Raw genomic sequence first — 22,364 nt, 5'->3', positions numbered from 1 at the left:
GACGTTCTTTGTTTACTTGTTTACGGTTTGAAAGATTTCAGTTTATTTGATTTACGTTTTTACGGTAGCTCTGAGCGGGACTCGAACCCACTGTCTTTTCAAGCTGATTTTGTTTTATTTTGATGGCACGCTTGTGTACCACGCCACGACGTTGGTCGTTAAGTGGTGTTCATTTTTCTAACTACTCCAGTGTTCCGATGAGTTGAACGGAAAAGCCAAAACGATTGCTGGTTTCTGATTGCTTCGGTTCTGGTGAGTGTGTATCTAGTGTGATTCGAACCCATGTCGTTTGTATTGGGCGTTTTTTTATTTTCCATTTTAGCTACGCCGTAATATGCAACCACTTCCCCGTTTTATTGTGATTTTGAGTGTTTAATGATGTCTTCCTCACCCGTCACGCCATGACCCAGTTTCAACCACACGGCCATTTTGCAACACAGTTCGTGACCCTCGGCGTCACCCGACTGACTATATGAGCGTTCTGTTCAACTGTTAAGCTAGGATTTATTACCGTTATTATCATTATATTGTCACGTGATTTGTTTTACCTTATGTGTAATGTCTTAAGTATCTTTATTGTAATTTGTATATACCAATTCGTATATACCGAGGAAACGACCCCGATTGAAGGTCATGTATTTTATGACGTCACCAATTCGTGTGTAGGTACTGCTTCTAGATCTGTGCCAAAATGGAAAAAGAGTGTTCCAATGACAGGCGAAACCTGCAAGGTTATGAATAGCAGAAACCGTATTTTTTACTACGAAACACAGTCCCTCTACGAAACAAAGTCGGACGAGTCGACAACAGACAAGTCGAGTGAAAACCCAAGTGACATCTGCTCCACCGCACTGGAGACTGGGGACACCACCGTAACTACCTCGAATGCTGACGATGAGGACACCACTATACTGTCATTGGAGGCTGACGACACAACATCAACATACAGGATGAGCATGATGTCGAAACGAAAAATATCGCCAACGAAGTTTGCAGTATCTGGTAACGCTTGCGGTGAAGCGAATAACACGAGGCTCGTCGACCGGGATATATTGATTTCGAATCTGGCTGACCACTGTAAATGTTCTCGGTGTAAAAAGGGAAAAATAAATATCCATGAAGAATCTCGTTATGGATGGGAATCTCACTTTAGTTTCCGGTGCACATGCGGCCTTTCGAACATAGCACATGCACGCGGATTGGCTAAGAATACGAGGTAGTCAAAAATAGACTAATCAGGTCCATTGTGTCATGTGGGACGGCAGACTGACTTTCAAATTTCAGTGACGCATCGGTGATTCGTAGACAAAGCAGTTACATGTACATTCTTAGCTCTTGGAAATGAAAACTGTTTTGTGCTGGTAATAATTTGATAACAATCGTACTGCAAGTCGACAAAACTGAACTAAACGAAACTCCGATTGTAAGGAGTTACAGAGCAAAAACGACGATCTGTAATTCACGGCAGTACTGTCGGCAAGCTTGACTGACTTGCTTTCAAGCGGATTTAGTCAGCAAATAGTAGGCCTATTTTTACTTCAATTACAATTTTTAATTGATAATCAACAACAAAAGTGTCATCGCCGATATTTAGTAAAAATAAAAAGCGTGGCTTTACCGAGTACTCGCGTCTCATTATGTAGTTCAGGTGCCGTGGCTTACGAGAAAGTTGCGAGAAAAGGAGCGTTAGACACGACAGTGTTCACATTTAACGGTCACATACTACGTCTGTACATAAACAATTGCCAAGTTTGTTGTGATATGGTATAACACTCGAAACTAAGCTTGTCAAGCAAATAAACTTAAATTGATAACGGGATTACACTGTTTATTCAAGGGCGGCCATGCTTCGTTTTCACGTTGCTTTTTTCAAATTATCGATTTTTTCATAACTTTATCGGCCATGTACCAAACGTGTTCTTCTGATTTCTATAAAACCAACACAATAGCTATATTAAACATCAAAAAATAACTGAATACGATGCGCTGAACAGAAAATATCCTCTCGACTGTGCTACTTTTGGTTTTTGAGTCTTTTCAGCCATTTGAAACGTAACTTGTCTAAAACCACAAAAATCACGATTACGCGAACAGTTCTTGTCCGATTCCATTGATTTTTTCAGAGATTGAACTCAAGTTCAATTGACAACAAAATGTAAAATATTTTTCAAGTATCAGTAATATTTCATTACTAATTGATCTGTGAAAAGAGAGCACTCTAATTTATTATAGAATTCTTCTCCACCACTTTGTAAAAGAACCAAACAATTCAGAAACTATCTATTTTACATTATTGTTAAGAACATTGTAGTCTTCCTTTTCTCATAAAAATATATTGGCTAACTGTTTTCGTTTACTACTAGCAGTAAAAATAGCAGAACAATCGATTTTGTTTATTTAGCAGTCACGTGACGTAATTAATGTTGACATTATTGTTATAATAATTTTTTGATAGAGTGTTGCAAGGGCTACAATAACATGTAAAAATTGTTAGTCATTAATCATTATTATAATTTTTATCTAGCTTTTTCTGTTTTGTCCAACGAAAGTCTACTACATCCTTAAACGACTTCACTATAGACGACACGACCGGACAACTAACATGTCATACACCACACAGTAGTAGTAAAATCGGTTATGCAATAACGTCAAAGCAATTACACAATAATATCAGATTACTGCACTATTTCTCTATCAATAAAAGTAAACACTGTTATTGAACAACCCAAGTTGTGATTGAGAAGCTCTGTAAACGAAATATAATTGGGATGCTGCAGGAAAATTCAACAAGTGATTCATCCAAATAGAAGATATTGCATGATACAAATAGTGACTTTACTTATGAATGCGCATATAAATCAATCACGCCTGAATCATATTTTAACAAATTACTCATTCTATCTTCTCAGGATATGGTACTGCATTAAAAAGTGAAATACTGTATGGAAAACGTTTTGGTCAATTATGCTGAACAATTAAAACCTAATAAAGCAACTGCAGGAGATAAAATCTCAAATGTAGTTATTAAACATGGCCAGCAAAACCAATTAAACACAAAATACAAACAAACTTTCCTGAGACATGGAGCTCCATATACATATATATAGTGACCTTCAGATCCTGCATTACACAGTCCCTGTGAGTTCGCACATTTAAGAAATATATAAAGTTTGAACATGAAAAGTCAAAAACTTGAAAATTTCATTCACTAAAACAAAATGACCACCAGTAACCGACTGATCTGCAAAAGTGACACACACTAAAGTCTTATAGAGTTCATACCAGGTTTGAACAAAATCTATGCATGACCAAGATCAAGATTCGCAGAAATGTTTGATTTTGATAAATTTTTAATATTAAAATAGTCACTTTTAGACCACTTTTAGAATTGTCAAATACATTTGCATATTTGCATTATGATGTATAATGTATAACTAAAGTCTGGAAATGTTTGGTCAGGTAATGTCTGAGATAAAGATCTGAAATCGAATTTGTAAAAAAAAATGGCCACCAGTCAGCCATTTTGAATTCAATCTGAAAAACACAAGCTATGCATGGCACAGTACCTGTTAGTTCCAAATTTAAGCGTTTTAAGTTTTGTTTATACATGTAGTAACATAGTTGGAACATAAAGATATAGATCCAGAAGTTGACGCTTGATTATGATGATTTTTTAACATTGAAACTGTCGACATTCAGTTATCTTGTATCCGATCATCAAACTAGTACTGGAACAGCATTAATTAAAATGAAATGGCCTCCAGTCAGCCATTTTGAATACATATGTATATAGACTATATGATTTATACAATGAATGAATATAATGAATATGTAAAATTTGAACATAATCAGCCAAAGCATGTCAGAGATACAGCACTGCATTCATTAAAACAAAATGACCGCCAGTTGGCCATTTTGACTCCGATCTGAAAAACAAAATGCCATACATCAAAGTCCTATAATGTTGTACCAAGTTTAAACATGCTTGACAAAATTTGTCTATACACGACCAAGAAATGGTTCCAGAATGGCAGAAAGGCTTGATTTTGATGAATTTTTAGCACAAAAATGGCCACCATTCGGCCTCTTGAATTGGATCATGAAACCAATGGATGTGTATATGCCACCTAAGATATGTGATGTATTTGTGAAGTTTAAATATGATTATGCAGAGATACAAGTAGAGAAGCACACACACACTGAGGTTCAAACATACTAGTTCCCGTTTTTGACAGGTGACAGCTGGCTGGTTCATGAGATCTCTGATTCTTTGTTCTAAAGAAGATGTAACTGTGTCCACCTGAAAGCTTGTCACAAAAAGATTCGTCTTCTTTAAGAGACCAAGGTGAGTTTTTCTTGACCAGTTTTATGGTAAACAAGCCATGCATGGCACAGTCCGGCCCAGTTAGTTATCAAATTTAAGATATATAGTTTTGTTTATAGTAATATAGCTGGAATATAACCATGTCAGGAACATAATTTTTTAACATTAAAATGATTGACATTTGTATCTGATCGTCAAACAAGTACTTGTCCATATTGAGAGATATTGCTCTGGAACAGCATTCAAAATCAGCCATTTTGAATACATGTATATATATAACATGATGTATAACGAATATATAAAATTTGAATATAATCAGTCAAAGCATTTAAGAGATATGGCTCTAGAAGCCCAATCATTAAAACAAAATGGCCACCAGTCAGCCATTTTGAATCCAATCTGAAAAATAAAATGATGTGCATCAGGAACCCGTCTAATGTATGTACCAAGTTTGAACGAAATCCATCCATAATTGCCAGAAATGCTTGATATATGATGATTTTTTGGCACAAAAATGATCACCATTCGAGCATTTTGAATAGGATCGTCAAACCAATATATCTATCTATGACATCATGTATAATGAATATTTAAAATTTGAATATAATCAGTGAAAGCAAGTCACCAGTCGGCCATTTTGAATCTTATCTGAAAAACAAAATTATTTGCATCAAGGTCCTATAACGTCTAATGTATGTACCAAGTTTGAAGAAAATCCATCTGTAAACAGCCAAGAAATGCTTGATTTTGAAGATTTTTAGCACAAAAATGGCCGCCATTCGGCCATCTTGAATCAGATCGTGCATGTGTATAATATCATGTATGATGTATGTGTGAAGCTTGATTGTGATTGGTCCAGGCATTTCTAAGATACAGGTCCGGACGCACACACAGACGCCAACACGCACACACGAATACACGGAGGTCAAAACATAAGTCCCCGTTTTAGGACTGCATCCGAACAGGGACTAATAAAGCTAAATATGACTTATTGGGTAGTATCAGGGGGCAATGTTATAAACAAAATTTCAACGGATGTACCATATTTGTAATATTACAATCCAATGGAAGCATGCATAAATTCATGCATTTACTGTGTAATAGACCATGAAAATATGACATTTACATAAGCACATGTGCTACAAATAAAGCCGATATATTTAGTGATACCACAATGACACAATGTAGCCATAATTTCAATAAAGCATATTTAACTTACCCAACAATTGGATTTTCAAATTTCACTTTATTTCTTGTTTCGTCCAAGAACGACTGTAAAACTGGCTGCGGCCTTGTAACATATTTTATAAACTGAGCTATCCACCAGACTGCAGGCTGACCATGCAAACGCAATAGCCTCTCAGAAAGGTCTTCGGGTATTGCAAGAGGCAAATAGTTGGGTCTCGGATGAAGACCGTCAACTATCGGTAAATCAACAACTTGCACGTCTTTTATCCGAGATTCTTCTGAAAATTAGATATATTCTATTATTAAAATCATATAATGACCAAGACATATTCCATGTATGGTTAATTACACAATAAAACATTATACAGGTGTATTATATGATAAACTGTTCATACCTCGTACATACTTCGGTTGCATGTAACGTTCAAACACCAATGTAGTGTGTTAGCTAACAAATTGGCTAGTCAGTTATTAATTTTGATTTCAGACAAGTGTCCAGTGCCTGCTTTTACAATTTCAAACACCACTATGGGATTTCTTCCATTCAGTTGTCGGCGGCATGGGAGATACCATTATTTTGAGATGTAAACAACCTACAGCCATTTGTTTATAACAAACAGTACATTTTGTATGCATGAATGTATTTTTGTTGTTAAATGAAAGAACAGCTTCTCCACATGTTCCCTGTCTTTATTTCTGTTAGCACAATTTTATTTTAAAATTTCTACAAAGGAAATATTCTGAACACATTATGGGGCAAAGTTTTAGAGTGAAGGTGGGCAACACCCAGGATAACACCTCTCAAGAGGACAAAGATGCAATAATTTCATAGTTATCAGCCTGCCCCAGCAACTCGCTATTCTGTGACAAAGATGCAATAATTTCATAGTTATCAGCCTGCCCCAGCAGCTAGTTATTCTGTGACAAAGATATTGAAAATATGATGTAGTTCATATTGCAAAGTCCACTGTCTGATACCTAATTAAATGTTGTTGCTCCACCAGTTAATCGTTTACTCCACAGCCATGTCAATACCATAGTCGAGGTACTGGATGCTTGTCTGAAAGTGACATGCTAACTGCATGCTAAATTCTGCATTGGTGTCCGAGTGCTATGTGTGGTGGTAGTAATCATTAATGGGTACTGGTGTTTAAAACACTATGCAACACAGTATTGCCTAGACTTTCACCATAGATGTCTGTCTGTCCGTCTGTCTGTCTGTCTGTCTGTGAATACTTGGACGGTTACCCACATCAGTATGTTACCTTCAACTGTATGACACTTACCTGTCCAAGCATTTCTACTTGTTCCTGTAATAGTGACACAAGTGTTACTCAATGGTTGGAAGAACTTCTCCCATCCATCTTTAGCATATCTCCAACCTTTGGATTCAAGGATTAACGTCCTCTCCGAACCGTACGCCATAATGAGACAGTATACGACATGATGCAACTGACATCCATACCCACATCCCTTATTCAAATTACACACCAATTTTTTAGCTTTACTGCAGTCTTTTGGATTCTTGATAAAAAAAAGAGAAAATGTGTCAGTTTTCGATGTTTTCTTTTCAATTTTATTCTGAACATTCAATACCAGTTCATGTGGATGGATTTTTCTTGGATGTAGCTCACAAAGGTGGCAGGGCAAAAAGCATACCTGTAAATACTTTAATCTTTTTTGCACTGTCTGTTCCAATTCTTTGGCTTCATTTTCTCGCCACATATCAATCCCCCCGGATACACCAAGAAGGTAGATATCTGTCAGGATAGACCTATCAAGAAGGTTTAAATTGCACATTGTGTCAATACAGGTAGTGCACAGATAATATGGGTAGTGTGCAATACAGAGATAATGTAGCTGGCATGCAATTGATGTGGTAAAGGATTGGATGGGAGTTTCCACTACACATGAACTGTGGGATTCCAAAGGGTTCTACTAAGGAACTAGTCTATAAACCTTGTGTTACCACAGAGCAGGGGTTTTTATATCATCAATAACTGCATCTAATGATAGCAAGGACATGTAATAATGCAACAATAATGTAAATTATAATATCATAACAAATCAACAAATGAGTATCTCTGAGATTGAAATGTTACTAACCTTTGCTGATCACCTCCATCGACTAAAATTTCATCTATTTGCTCATCGATCTGATCTTTATCAGAAGTCTTTTTGATTTTGTTCAGCTTTGATTTAATGTAGTACCAAATCTCGGTGACACCATTATCAATTCTTCTTCTAAGTTTCTCATGATCAGGAGAAGGTCCGCTGTGAAGTGAAACGTCACTTTTTGTGTTTTTACCTGAAAAGATAGATGACACTATTGGTTATCAAAATAGTTCAGAAACGCAAGTACACTAATAGGTTTGATATTTGTGCAATTAATTGTTAGTGGTACATTGCATAGGAACATTGTGATACATATATCATGAGAATACATTGCATAGACACACTGTGATATCATGAGAATACATTGCATAGACACACTGTGATATCATGAGAATACATTGCATAGGAACATTGTGATATCATGAGAATACATTGCATAGGAACATTGTGATATCATGAGAATACATCGCATACTGGTAGGTGCAGCATTGTGACTTCATGATTGAATGGTTGAAAACAAATCCTAGAGAATTATTATGAATGAGAAGATTCGTCATGCAGCATAAGTGAGGTGTTTGTGTGAAATAGAGAGGTATGTATGGGGGTCTAAAAACTAACTCTGCGACGCGATTGTGCGACTCGCCGAATGTCGATTATTGCACTCTGCGACAAGATCGCAGTGTCACTCTGTGAAGAGCACGATTCTCATTGGTTGGTTGGTCGAAAAGCGTGAATCCCAATGGTCGATCGATGTAAGGGTACACAGCATGCCTTATAGAAATGTTCAGTTTTAAATGGTTATTTCGCCGAGTAAACAAGTATTTACCGACGACATGCCGCACGGTTCGGTAATCAGCAAGTATTTAACATTGATTTATTAACATGTATAACATCCCCCGGAGGGGATGAGAGGGGTTACAAAACACATGCACGTTGGTGTTGGGTGCCTTATTACGGTGTAACATGAGAGAGCTGGTAACATTAACGCCATCTTGAAGTTGTAAGGCTTCGTCCGCAACTATGCTCATTAGCATAGGCGGCAGCTTCAAAGCGAGTAGAGCGTGAAGTACGTTTCACGCGATCCGGGGCACACAATGTTACTTTCTTTTTTTTGTCATTAGCAAGTATAATTTGTTATGACAATATTCATCACTTTGAATTCCCAAATAAAGCGTGTAGCGGGTTCAAACTGTTTCTAGGCAATCAATATCGTTTTATTAAGAATATTAAGAGAGAAAAAACGTAAAGCTGTGTGAATGGATTGAAACTACTGCTGAAGATGGAAAACTAAAACGGCAGTGTCAACGGAAAATTAGATGAGTGCACGCTCTCTGCATAAACGGAAATGATGGCTTTGTTTTCCTGTACTCACTTCCTTGTCTGATCACCGGCACTCAACGGTCTCACGTATCAGTGTCGTCATCGGTTAAGTAGTAGAAACTCTCGCGTTGATGTGAATATTTCAGTCTAATCGCCCCTTTCGAACCACTCGCGAGGTTGGTCATAATATGACCTAGACGTGCTTGCTATCTGTTGCGATTCCGATGAAAAGTTCTTAAAAAATAAATATAAATTGCATAAACGAGGGGTGAACGCGAAAGTCCTGTAATTTTGCATCGGAATTACAACAGGCTGCAGGCAAGTCTAAATTAGTAAATATGACCCTGAGTTGCAGATTTTTCTTTGCCTCGTCTGTCATTGGCGTCTTTGCTTTCTTTTTTTATCGCCATTGCGTTAGTAAGATGGTGTTATTAAAATAGAATATAGACTTAGAAAATAAAACGATTTCTCAGACGAAGTCTTGACTGTAACAATGCTGACAATGGATGTTAGATAAATATGCATTGTTTGCGACAGGAAGCTTGTCACCCGTTCTATCAGAATCATCAACAACAGAGTATAACCGGTAGTATACATATACATGGTATAAACATTGTGCAAATATTAACGAAACGGTAGTAGTGTTAGCGTTTAAGCACTGGTCTTTCCGAAATTTCGAAAAGCTGGGATGATGAATCAAGGTACAAAGTAATCGTTTTATCAATTATTGGAAAATCAAGAAAAAAAGAAGAAGAATTTCCCTTCCCGCTACAGATCAATATGGACCACCGAAATTTGGCCAAATAAACCACAATTTTCAGTAATACTGACTTCAAAAATTATGATACAAAAATAATTACATTCATACCACAAACAAACGCTGTTTTTGTTTACTTTTCACAACTGTTGCAAAGTATTTCATTTCTGGTGGTTAAAATACCAGCTGATCGATCGCAGACCACAAGTCTTGAGTCCGTTTATGATCTAAACGAAGGCAGACGATTGCAAACAACTGCTGTCACGGCAAACGTTGCACGTCATGAATGATTTTTTTTCACTGCATGCAAATTATTTTCCTTGATGCACTCAACAAAGTCAAAGCAGACGTACAAGATTCGTTGCAGAACGCTTGAAAAGTACTTCGCGTTCCACTCGCTTTGAAGCTGCCGTCTATCCTAATGAGCATAGTTGCGGACGAAGCCTTACAACTCCAAGATGGCAATAACGTCAAAACCAACGTGCACATTACACTATTTAATTTTTCTAGCCAGCGGTGTGATGTGTCTAAAAACCGTAAACCATGTGTCATTTGTTTGGTCCCACAATTTGTCTTCCATGTGCTTGCCGATCACCGAACAGTGCGGCATGTCGCCGGTACATAGTGTTTACACACTTTTTTTACCGTACCTTTTTTACCATTTAAAACTTAATTTTTTATAAGACCTGCGGTGAACATCGACCATTGGGATTCGCGCTGTTCGACCAACCAACCAATAGGAATCGTGCTCTTCACAGAGTGACACTGCGATCCTGTCGCAGAGTGCAATAATCGACATTCGGCGAGTCGCACAATCGCGTCGCAGAGATAGTTTTTAGACCCCCATACATACATGAAATAGAGCATCATTGTGTCAGCTAAATCAGCATACATGTATGAGGTGTGCACAATGATATATTTGTATTCTGTGTTATTTAAGCAATAGTTCCACTTCCAATACTCCGCTGTTTCACTTTTGTAGAGTGTGGAAATATGCGTGTAATAAATACATATTCCCACAATATTTTCTCAGTAATCAAGAAAAATATTTGGGATGATATATAAATAATATGTTACAATGAATATACTACCACTCTATGGAGGTTACATGATAATACTACGTAACGATGGATACTATCACTTTAAGCATATTTACTGGTAATAATAATACTACATAATGAAGAAGATTTAATTTACCGCTTTAAAGAGGTTACATGATAACACCACGTAACGATGGATACTATCACTCTAAGCATATTTACTGGTAATGGTAATACTACATAATGAGGAATACTATCGCTTTAAAGAGGTTACATGATTATACTGACAACATAACAATGGATACACTATGGAGTTACATGATATTATTGTCACCATAACGCCATATGTTACAGCGTGACGTAATTTTGCGGTATTTTACGGGGTATTTTTATCCTACCATATAAAGAAATTCCAAATATAGAGGCGCGTAAGCGTCCTCTAATAATAAAAACAAACATGGCTGCCATCAGGGTTTGACTAGACTCCACACAAAGAAGTTCGCTGATTCTGTTCTAAACTTTTTGGATTTTGGATGTATCCTTGGAAGGAAAAGATGTATAATAATAAGGATATTACAAGAATACAACTGTACCTCAAAGTATGCATGAAGACAGTACGACGCGCATCGACCTCTGCTGCGCATCGGTTGATACATCCAGCTGGAGTATCGACCGATGCGCAGCAGAGGTCGATGCGCGCCGTACTGTCTTCATGCATACTTTGAGGTATTCTCGCAATAACCTCATAATACTACGGTACATCATAATGGGTTCAATGGTGGTTACTCACCAACAGCTTGAGATAAATCAGCAATTTGATTTTGTGCACTCTCCAACTGTTGTTGCATAAACTTGACTGTTTCATCTTTACTCATTTCTGAATCCCCTCGTAATAAGGCAATCTCCCTATGAATTGAGAACAAATGATATCAGGTGACAAGATACCTTTATGGATTAAGATCAAATGATACCAGGATGTGACAACAGACTGGTGAATCTGATTCTCCATGTTCAGGTAACATGATCAGCATGGCACGCATTTGGATGTCACAACGCAACACTGATACCTACATATCGTACAGTATGGACTCCGTAAAAACAAAATCCCTGTTGCAATAACATCTGTTAACTGGAGTCTGAGAGGGTTTGTAGCGTCAATATTATTGCATGACATTTGCAAGCATGTTGTACACAATTCATATGTGCGATGTCACACAAGTGCGAAGCATTTCCTCATGGCATGACATAATGACCCCAGTAGTCATGAAATGTAGACATTGCCCAGAAAAGACAAATGGCTGAAACAGTTTTTACTATTCAAAAACAATGAAATGTGGTTAAACATGTACATATGTAAATGACAACCGATATAGCAGTTAAATTATTAACAAATCGGTATGCCTCATATATGCCTTCATGTTAATAATCAAAATAATGTTGAAGAATCCTTCTATTGAACACTGTACAGCATAGACGTAGATATCATTACCACATTCAAATTCATTCTGTGCACGTCACCAAGATTCAACATAAACATAACACACTACATGTTAACATAGCTACATGCCACTTTTGTGAAATTAAATCCATGCATGAATTAACAGAATCTTAATTAAGATTAATTAAATATTTTATGCTTAGAAACATAAAAACTAATAATGTTGATGTACCAAAGAATGATTTTAGGCGAGAAAATAGCAGCCATTTACAGGCACTTTAAGATTAGAAGAATTGGAAATGCTGAAGTCTGTAAATACAAAAAAATAAAAAGTTGTCCTGGTGATGAAAGGGAAAACAGATTTTTGGATCAAGTTGGAGTTATGAGTATGCTACTGAGTATGTGATATGAAAAGAGGCAAATGATTTTATGATTATGTCACCATTTGTGGCAGTTTTTCACAAGATTTAATGAATATATAATAGTTTTCCACCAGAGTTGTCATGTATCAATATATAATGAGATGACATCAATTCCCAGTAATTGCACAACAATTACTAGATTACATGTTACATGTTTGTATAGACCATTTTCTGTTCATTTAGAGATCCTGCGATATGTATGAAATAAAACAAGACAAACAAAGGTCACAGTGGAGTCAGAATATCGCATGGGAATCAGCAAACACAAAACTATTTTTTGGTTATTTCCCTGCTTAATTAATACATTTGTAATAATGCTATACACATTTGATTATGGTCAAATTTGATGAAGTCAGATATTTCAACTTCATATTCCTCTTTCAAAGACAGGAAAATTTGACATTGAACTATAAAAAACAATTCAACTTCAAATCGCAGCTTTCACGCATTATGCACAATCATGGAGTGAACAGAAAATTGCCAGAATGTTCTGATGAACAGAAAATAATCAATACATATGTCAACCTAAAAGACACAGCAATTAGTAATGGAGAATGTACTTACCTAAGTTCATTTGCCTGTTTTCGAAGTTTTTCATTTTGGTCTTTCATGAGTTCGATTTCACTGATCATTTTGTTTAAATCCCTGCTGGATAGTTTAATTTCCGTATTAGGTCCGATTGCACCGCCAAGATAGAGAAGTATGACAAACCAGAAAAATAGCAGAGCAATGACAAACTTCCATAATGTCTTCATCTTGGTGAAAATAACGCACAGCTAGCTGATCATGGGAGTCTGTGGACAGATGTTACAAAAATTTATTCAAAAATAACAATTCTAAATTGGTCATTAAAATAATAGGAATAAAAGACAATCACCATCCATTAAAGGAAAATTATGAGAATGTACATAATAATGGGCGAGACAGTCAAGCCCATTATTTAGGCAAACAATGTTGATCAAGACATCACGCACTGATGGAAAGTGTGAAGTCTTTTATTTCAATTACAATACTATGAAATCGTATTGATGAGAAAGCAGCGTTTCAATAATAGGCAGTGCATAATATTATAATTCAAAACATGTACGGCATTGGGGAGAGATGCAGTCACTGAGGCAGCTCGAATTATCATGTGCGTCGCTATGACATGCAATGTACAAAAAATGTACAAAGATAATCCACTTAGTACTGATGACATTTTGAAACTGGAAAGAAACTTACTAATGACTCAAACATTTTATCTGATGGTCAGGTTTACATCACGTTATAACCACTCCCAAAGGAATAAAAATGAAGAATAATGACATGTGAGTGATTTGCAGTTGAACTAGTCAAAACAGAGTGGTATAATCAACACTTTACTGATTATATTACAATACTACCACCAACATTTTCAAAATCAAGTTGGTGGGAAACGCATACATGTATATGAACCCTATACCACATTAGAAAGACATCAAAATATAACATACATATGTATGTACAAATATATAGGTATATAGGTAAAAAAGAATTTTACAGAGACACATACTAATGGACAATTAATCAAAATATATATTGCATATTCATGAATTATATTTATATCTGTTTTAAAAATTAATAATTCAGCTAAATGTGCAGTTGACATCTTTTTCTTTGACAAAGTACATGCAAATGTCAACAAAACTAGATTATGCCGAGACAGTACAGAATTGTATTATTGCCATCAATATTATTCACTCAAATATTGTTCATTATTTACAGTCCAGACATTTCCATTGACATGTACCAGTAACGCACCAACCATGATGACACATTGACATGTACCAGTAACACACCATGCATGACACATTGACATGTACCAGTAACCCACCATGCATAACACATTGACATGTACCAGTAACACACCATGCATGACACATTGACATGTACCAGTAACCCACCATGCATAACACACTGACATGTACCAGTAACCCACCATCCATGACACATTGACATGTACCAGTAACGCACCATGCATGACACATTGACATGTACCAGTAACCCACCATGCATAATGACACATTAACATGTACCAGTAACGCACCATGCATGATGACACATTGACATGTACCAGTAACCCACCATGCATGACACATTGACATGTACCAGTAACCCACCATCCATGACACATTGACATGTACAAGTAACGCACCATGCATGACACATTAACATGTACCAGTAACCCACCATGCGTGATGACACATTGACATGTACCAGTAACCCACCATGCATAACACATTAACATGTACCAGTAACCCACCATGCGTGATGACACATTGACATGTACCAGTAACCCACCATGCATGATGACACATTGACATGTACCAGTAACGCACCATGCATGCATGACACATTGACATGTACCAGTAACGCACCATGCATGACACATTGACATGTACCAGTAACGCACCATGCATGACACATTGACATGTACCAGTAACACACCATGCATGATGGCACATTGACATGTACCAGTAATGCACCATGCATGATGACACATTGACATGTACCAGTAACGCACCATGCAAGATGACACATTGACATGTACCAGTAACCCACCATGCATGATAACACATTGACATGTACCAGTAACGCACCATGCATGATGACACATTGACATGTACCAGTAACCCACCATGCATGATGACACATTGACATGTACCAGTAACGCACCATGCATGCATGACACATTGACATGTACCAGTAACGCACCATGCATGACACATTGACATGTACCAGTAACACACCATGCATGATGGCACATTGACATGTACCAGTAATGCACCATGCATGATGACACATTGACATGTACCAGTAACGCACCATGCAAGATGACACATTGACATGTACCAGTAACCCACCATGCATGATAACACATTGACATGTACCAGTAACGCACCATGCATGATGACACATTGACATGTACCAGTAACCCACCATGCATGATAACACATTGACATGTACCAGTAATCCACCATCCATGATGACACATTGACATGTACCAGTAACGCACCATGCATGATGACACATTGACATGTACCAGTAACCCACCATGCATGATAACACATTGACATGTACCAGTAACCCACCATCCATGATGACACATTGACATGTACAAGTAACGCACCATGCATGACACATTAACATGTACCAGTAACCCACCATGCGTGATGACACATTGACATGTACCAGTAACCCACCATGCATAACACATTAACATGTACCAGTAACCCACCATGCGTGATGACACATTGACATGTACCAGTAACCCACCATGCATGATGACACATTGACATGTACCAGTAACGCACCATGCATGCATGACACATTGACATGTACCAGTAACCCACCATGCATGACACATTGACATGTACCAGTAACACACCATGCATGATGGCACATTGACATGTACCAGTAATGCACCATGCATGATGACACATTGACATGTACCAGTAACGCACCATGCAAGATGACACATTGACATGTACCAGTAACCCACCATGCATGATAACACATTGACATGTACCAGTAACGCACCATGCATGATGACACATTGACATGTACCAGTAACCCACCATGCATGATAACACATTGACATGTACCAGTAATCCACCATCCATGATGACACATTGACATGTACCAGTAACGCACCATGCATGATGACACATTGACATGTACCAGTAACCCACCATGCATGATAACACATTGACATGTACCAGTAACCCACCATCCATGATGACACATTGACATGAACCAGTAACCCACCATGCATGATGACACATTGACATGTACCAGTAACCCACCATGCATGACACGTTGACATTACCAGTAACACACCATCCATGCATGACACATTGACATGTACCAGTTACCCACCATGCATGATGACACATTGACATGTACCAGTAACCCACCATGCATGATGACACATTGACATGTACCAGTAACCCACCATCCATGATGACACATTGACATGTACCAGTAACGCACCATGCATGACACATTGACATGTAGCAGTAACGCACCATGCATGGTGACACATTGACATGTACCAGTAATCCACCATCCATGACACATTGACATGTACCAGTAATGCACCATGCATGATGACACATTGACATGTACCAGTAATACACCATGCATGATAACACATATTGACATGTACCAGTAACCCACCATGCATAATGACACATTGACATGTACCAGTAACGCACCATGCATGATAACACATTGACATGTACCAGTAACGCACCATGCATGATAACACATTGACATGTACCAGTAACCCACCATGCATAATGACACATTGACATGTACCAGTAACGCACCATGCATGATAACACATTGACATGTACCAGTAACCCACCATGCATAATGACACATTGACATGTACCAGTAACGCACCATGCATGATGACACATTGACATGTACCAGTAATACACCATGCATGATAACACATTGACATGTACCAGTAACGCACCATGCATGATAACACATTGACATGTACCAGTAACCCACCATGCATAATGACACATTGACATGTACCAGTAACGCACCATGCATGATAACACATTGACATGTACCAGTAACCCACCATGCATAATGACACATTGACATGTACCAGTAACGCACCATGCATGATGACACATTGACATGTACCAGTAATACACCATGCATGATAACACATATTGACATGTACCAATAACCCACCATGCATAATGACACATTGACATGTACCAGTAACGCACCATGCATGATAACACATTGACATGTACCAGTAACGCACCATGCATGATAACACATTGACATGTACCAGTAACCCACCATGCATGATGACACATTGACATGTACAGTGGTGTAACAATATTAGAGTAATGAGTGTGCTTGCATGTAAAAAAAAATCAAAAAGCCATCCCATTTATTTACACTTAGAGTTCACAACAGAGCAAATACTCAAACATGATATCTGACCTTTGTAGTTAATGTATTGTTTCTTTCTCAACATGATACAATGTATGTCATGAGACAGATGTTACACAAATGGGAATATATGTGGATATGGCCTTAAATATTGGCACAAACACTAGATTATCTTTTTTCTATCAACTCATTCATATTTTAATTATTTGTCTACAAGTATTAATCACTGTTATTATTACAGAAACAGGCATCAGTAGAATAACTAATTCCAGATATAATTATGATGTTTACAGAACAATGTATTGACAATGACATATGCCTTCAGTCAACACATATGACATTATGCCCTACTAGGCCTCATCTATCCAACAATTAGAATTCAGACATACATACAGGCAAGAGCATACAAAAGTAATTTGAAAAAAAGACAGATTCAGTAACGAAGGTAGTACAGACTGAGCACATGGCATCAGCTCCAACAAATGATACAGATTCTGTAATGTACATGCACACAGTACAGACTGAGCACATGGCATCAGCTCCAACAAATGATACAGATTCTGTAATGTACATGCACACAGTACAGACTGAGCACATGGCATCAGCTCCAACAAATGAGATTCAGTAATGCAGTACAGACTGAACACATGACATGTACAGCTCCAACAAATAAAGACACTAAATGTGTACGGTGTATTCTCCTACTCTCCAGCCTCTTGAAAATATATAAATTGCTATGGTTACATGTAAATCATAGAGAATGTTTTAATTATTAATGTATATTTGTCTGTCACTACGTTACGCAAGCTAGGGGAATATATGATGAAAAATACTTGTATTAGTTACCAGAATAATGATGGAAAAAAGAATTGAAAAAAGTTGGGTTTTGTATTCCAGGATTACTATGAAGTACGTTTATATGTACTCTATGTTAAACCAACAGGAATTTTTTACCCACATTTTGAAAAGTGTACAAAACGACACTAACAAAATTCTTGGTTGAGATTCTATACTGACTGACAAGGTATTCAAGTTTAACAATGATTGGATAAACACCTTTCATGCTATAGTAATAATAGGAAAATGGTTAACCATTACCACAGACATTTCAGTTCAAATGTCTTGCGGCTTTCATTGTCATAAAAGGCAAGGTAGAAAGGTAAGAACACAAATGGCAGACAGTCTGTCATGAATCAAACTGAAACACAAAATAAAATTGATAATATGTTTCTGTCAGCTTTTGACTTTTGAATGTGGTTATCCTATTATGCACTATTGCATTTCAGATTAATGCAATACCATTTAGTAATTGAAAATAAATCTGCAATGGGCACGTAATTGTACAAGGCAATAATAATCTGCACGGAATAATGAATTTATTGAACTATAATCAGCAATCTGGTTGGTACAATGCGACTACATGATAAAATATCGGGATTAATAAAGTGAGTACACATACAATTAAATTGCTGATAGACTGGAGGTGAGTAGTCATGCAGTATAAACCACTGTATTTGTGAACATACTTTGTACTAGACATCTCATTTTTCATGAATTGCATAAAATCATGGATGGACCTAGATGCACATGTATATGATGTGCACATCAAACGGAAATTACAACATATGTCAATAAAGCTGTTACGAGTTTAGACAAAAAAACAATATATTCCTGGTCAATTTGTTCTTTAAAATCAACATATTCTGAAATTGTCATTAAATTTATGATTTTTTATGAAAACTAATTGGTGTTATATTATTTTTTCTAAAATTCTGACATTAAAAAAAAGTTGTGATGCACACATTTTTAACTGATGTGTGCGGCAACTAGAAACAAGAATACTATTTTTTTTGACCTTAGATAATGATTTGTACATGTAGAAGTCCATTTATAAAGATGCCTGATGGCATTTCATGTCACATACTAAATCTACATCAAATTCCCTAAAGGGAAACATATATTGAAGGTTGAAGCATGCGTCCGTGGTTGATATACATTTGATATATACAATATTATGGAACGCATCTAGAAATATTAACTTTAACAGTTATAGACAAGAAATATACAAATTATTGAATAATTGTGATTATGTTTGCTAGAACTCACCAGACATGCAGGACATCTGAGGAAGACCAGGCATACAACACTCAATATCATACACTGTTTGCCAGATGCATAATATAAGGATGGCAGCAACCATTTAGTATGCGGGGGAAGAGAAGGAAGAAAGATGGGATGACTAATTTGCCTATGAACTACATTATAGCTGCAAAATCAGTGAAACTTAATTTAATTCTGAATCCACACCAAGTGTTTGTAAATCAAGAAAAACTTTCGTATAAAAATAGTTACTAGTATAACACTGCCTATTGTACTAAGCATGGTATTTATTTCTGGCAGAGGACAGTTTTAATACAGCATCTTTTTTCAGCATTTACTCGGAAAGAAAAACTTCAGACAGAGATATTATTAAACGCATTATTAATAGAAACACATGCACAGTATTTGCTCTACTAAAAATACATAGCTTCCAAATAGAAACACATGTAATTTACTATATGCTGGATCATTTAAACATCCCTTATTTTGACAACAAATACACCCCTATCATTTACAAGTACATAAGTACCGGTACAAGCACATGGGTACAAGCTATATCTTATGTACATATAAATCTATCTAATCATGACACCCAGGACAAACAGACAAATTACAGATGTATGTGACATATTTATTTCCCAATAACTGAAATTATAAAATATGTACAGCAAAAAATAATTTTAGTAAATTTTTTTTTAAATATACATGTACCTTGTCATGAAACGATACCCGTTCACTTATACAGTGACTTATTATACTTATTATGTCCTGTTTGTTACATTTAACAAAAGATCTGTGGAAGCTTCATATTACATTGGTGATTTGAAGTTACTAATACCTTTCAATATTCTATAATGAAGTGATAATGATAGGAACTATTCATCAAGAGCCATATTCATCAGTTTTTTATCAAAACAATTTTTAGCACATATGGTCTCTGCTTAAGAAGATTTGCATCCTCTTTGTGTTTTTGTCTACCGGTACTGCCCATACATGTATTTTTTAGGGCTTACTATTCAACATTCTCAATAAACAGAAATGACAGAATAATTACTATAAATCAACAGTATTTGGGGAAGAAGTAATTTTCACTGGCATTCATTATTTTGAAACTATATTCACAGAATTTACAAAATTAGGTTCTATTATAATTTTACATGTTAATTTAATATGAATTTAATTTAGCATTAAAAAATAACTAACGGTAATTAATAATTAATGAGTCTGCAGTAATTTGGAAAGGCAAACTAAGACGTTTAATAATTATTATTGCAGTAAATGTTTACCATTAAAAATATTGAAGCAAATTAAATTATTTACATTACATTACAGTCTATTGAGAAAGTATCCAGATAATGATGACATAATATAACATAAAATCTACAAATAATAATTTTAGGCAACAAAAGCTTTTTTTTTTAAATTCAATTTATTAATTTTTTTTCAAACCTTATACAATGGCATATTTCTAAAAAAATTGTGTTTAACTATTCCTTGGGGGTTTGTGAATAATGTATAATACAGTCAGCTGTGACGTAATATGTGGTAAATTTCAATGAAACGGGAAAAACCATGTGTACACTTGTATTGGTGGTAATAACAATTTTGGGCAACAAAAGATTTTTAATTTAATTTTAGTGGAGTTTTTTTAGACCTCCTCCTGAACTTTTAAAATGTTACATCAAACCTTTTTAATAGCCAGGCAATTTATATAATGGGTCGACCACTTCACATATTTCTTAAAAAATACATGACAATTATTAATGAAATCTAAAAACAACATATAAAATGTATTGGTGGTAATAACAATTTTGGGCAACAAAAGATTTTTTTTTTTAATTTCTGATTAAATTTTACTATTATAATAGTAATATATACAAACACTTTTTTTCGATCTCCTCCTGAACTTTTAAAATGTTACATCAAACCTTTTAATTAGCCATGCAATTTATATAATGGATCGACCACTTCACATATTTCTTAAAAAATACATGACAATATTCAATGACACCTAAAGACAACATGTAAAATGTATTGGTGCTACAAATGTAATACAAATTTTGGGCAACAAAAGATCTTTTTTAAAATGTCAGATTAAATTTTACTATTATAATAGTAATATATACAAACACTTTTTTTTCGATCTCCTCCTGAATTTTTAAAATGTTACATCAAACCTTTTTATTAGCCATGCAATTTATATAATGGGTTGACCACTTCACATATTTTGTAAAAAGACAACATGTAAAATGTATTGGTGGTACAAATCTAATACAAATTTTGGACAACAAAAGATTTATCCCATAGCACCTGTCTACCAAGTTATGGCTTATCCCATAGCACAAAGTTTTATTGATATCTGAAGAGTGAATGAGATACTAGTGAAAAAGCTAAAGAATATGCAAACACTGTCATTATTATGCACATATTGCTGCCAGAAACAAATCAGGTCTGTGCATTATCCCAGTCTATTTATTTATCATAATTTCATTGAAATCTGTCAGGTGGTTCTTAGGGGAAAAAGTGAAAAGGCTAAAAACTATAATGTACCTATACATAAAGTTTCATTGAAATCTGTTGAATAGTACTTGGGAAAACAAGTGAAAATGCTTAAAACTATCTAATTAAAATGCAAATTGAGTCATAAATATGCGCAGACTTAAACCAAAAATTAATCAGATCTGCCAAGACTCCCATTGTGTGGTAACAGTTCCCAGTC

General features: G+C 35.9%; 1 protein-coding gene across 1 annotated transcript in view; it reads right to left on the bottom strand.

Annotated features, from left to right (window-relative positions):
- LOC100376876 (alpha-(1,6)-fucosyltransferase-like) overlaps nucleotides 1–22,364 on the bottom strand; it is a 58,549-nt gene that overhangs the window by 7,362 nt on the left and 28,823 nt on the right. Inside the window, exons 2-7 of the mRNA XM_085490604.1 lie at nucleotides 13,169–13,398; nucleotides 11,535–11,650; nucleotides 7,619–7,820; nucleotides 7,172–7,286; nucleotides 6,799–7,036; nucleotides 5,544–5,790 (exon numbers count right to left, since the gene is read on the bottom strand). Of these exons, the coding sequence (XP_085346730.1) occupies nucleotides 5,544–5,790; nucleotides 6,799–7,036; nucleotides 7,172–7,286; nucleotides 7,619–7,820; nucleotides 11,535–11,650; nucleotides 13,169–13,359 (1,109 nt within the window). The 5' untranslated portion in view covers nucleotides 13,360–13,398. The remainder of the gene's footprint in view (nucleotides 1–5,543; nucleotides 5,791–6,798; nucleotides 7,037–7,171; nucleotides 7,287–7,618; nucleotides 7,821–11,534; nucleotides 11,651–13,168; nucleotides 13,399–22,364) is intronic.

Source organism: Saccoglossus kowalevskii, chromosome 2 (assembly GCF_978046115.1).
Source record: "Saccoglossus kowalevskii chromosome 2, keSacKowa6.1, whole genome shotgun sequence".
In the NCBI taxonomy this organism is placed as follows: Eukaryota; Metazoa; Hemichordata; class Enteropneusta; family Harrimaniidae; genus Saccoglossus; species Saccoglossus kowalevskii.
The sequence above is the reverse complement of the archived record's forward strand: the minus strand, read 5'-3'. Positions and strand labels throughout refer to the sequence as shown.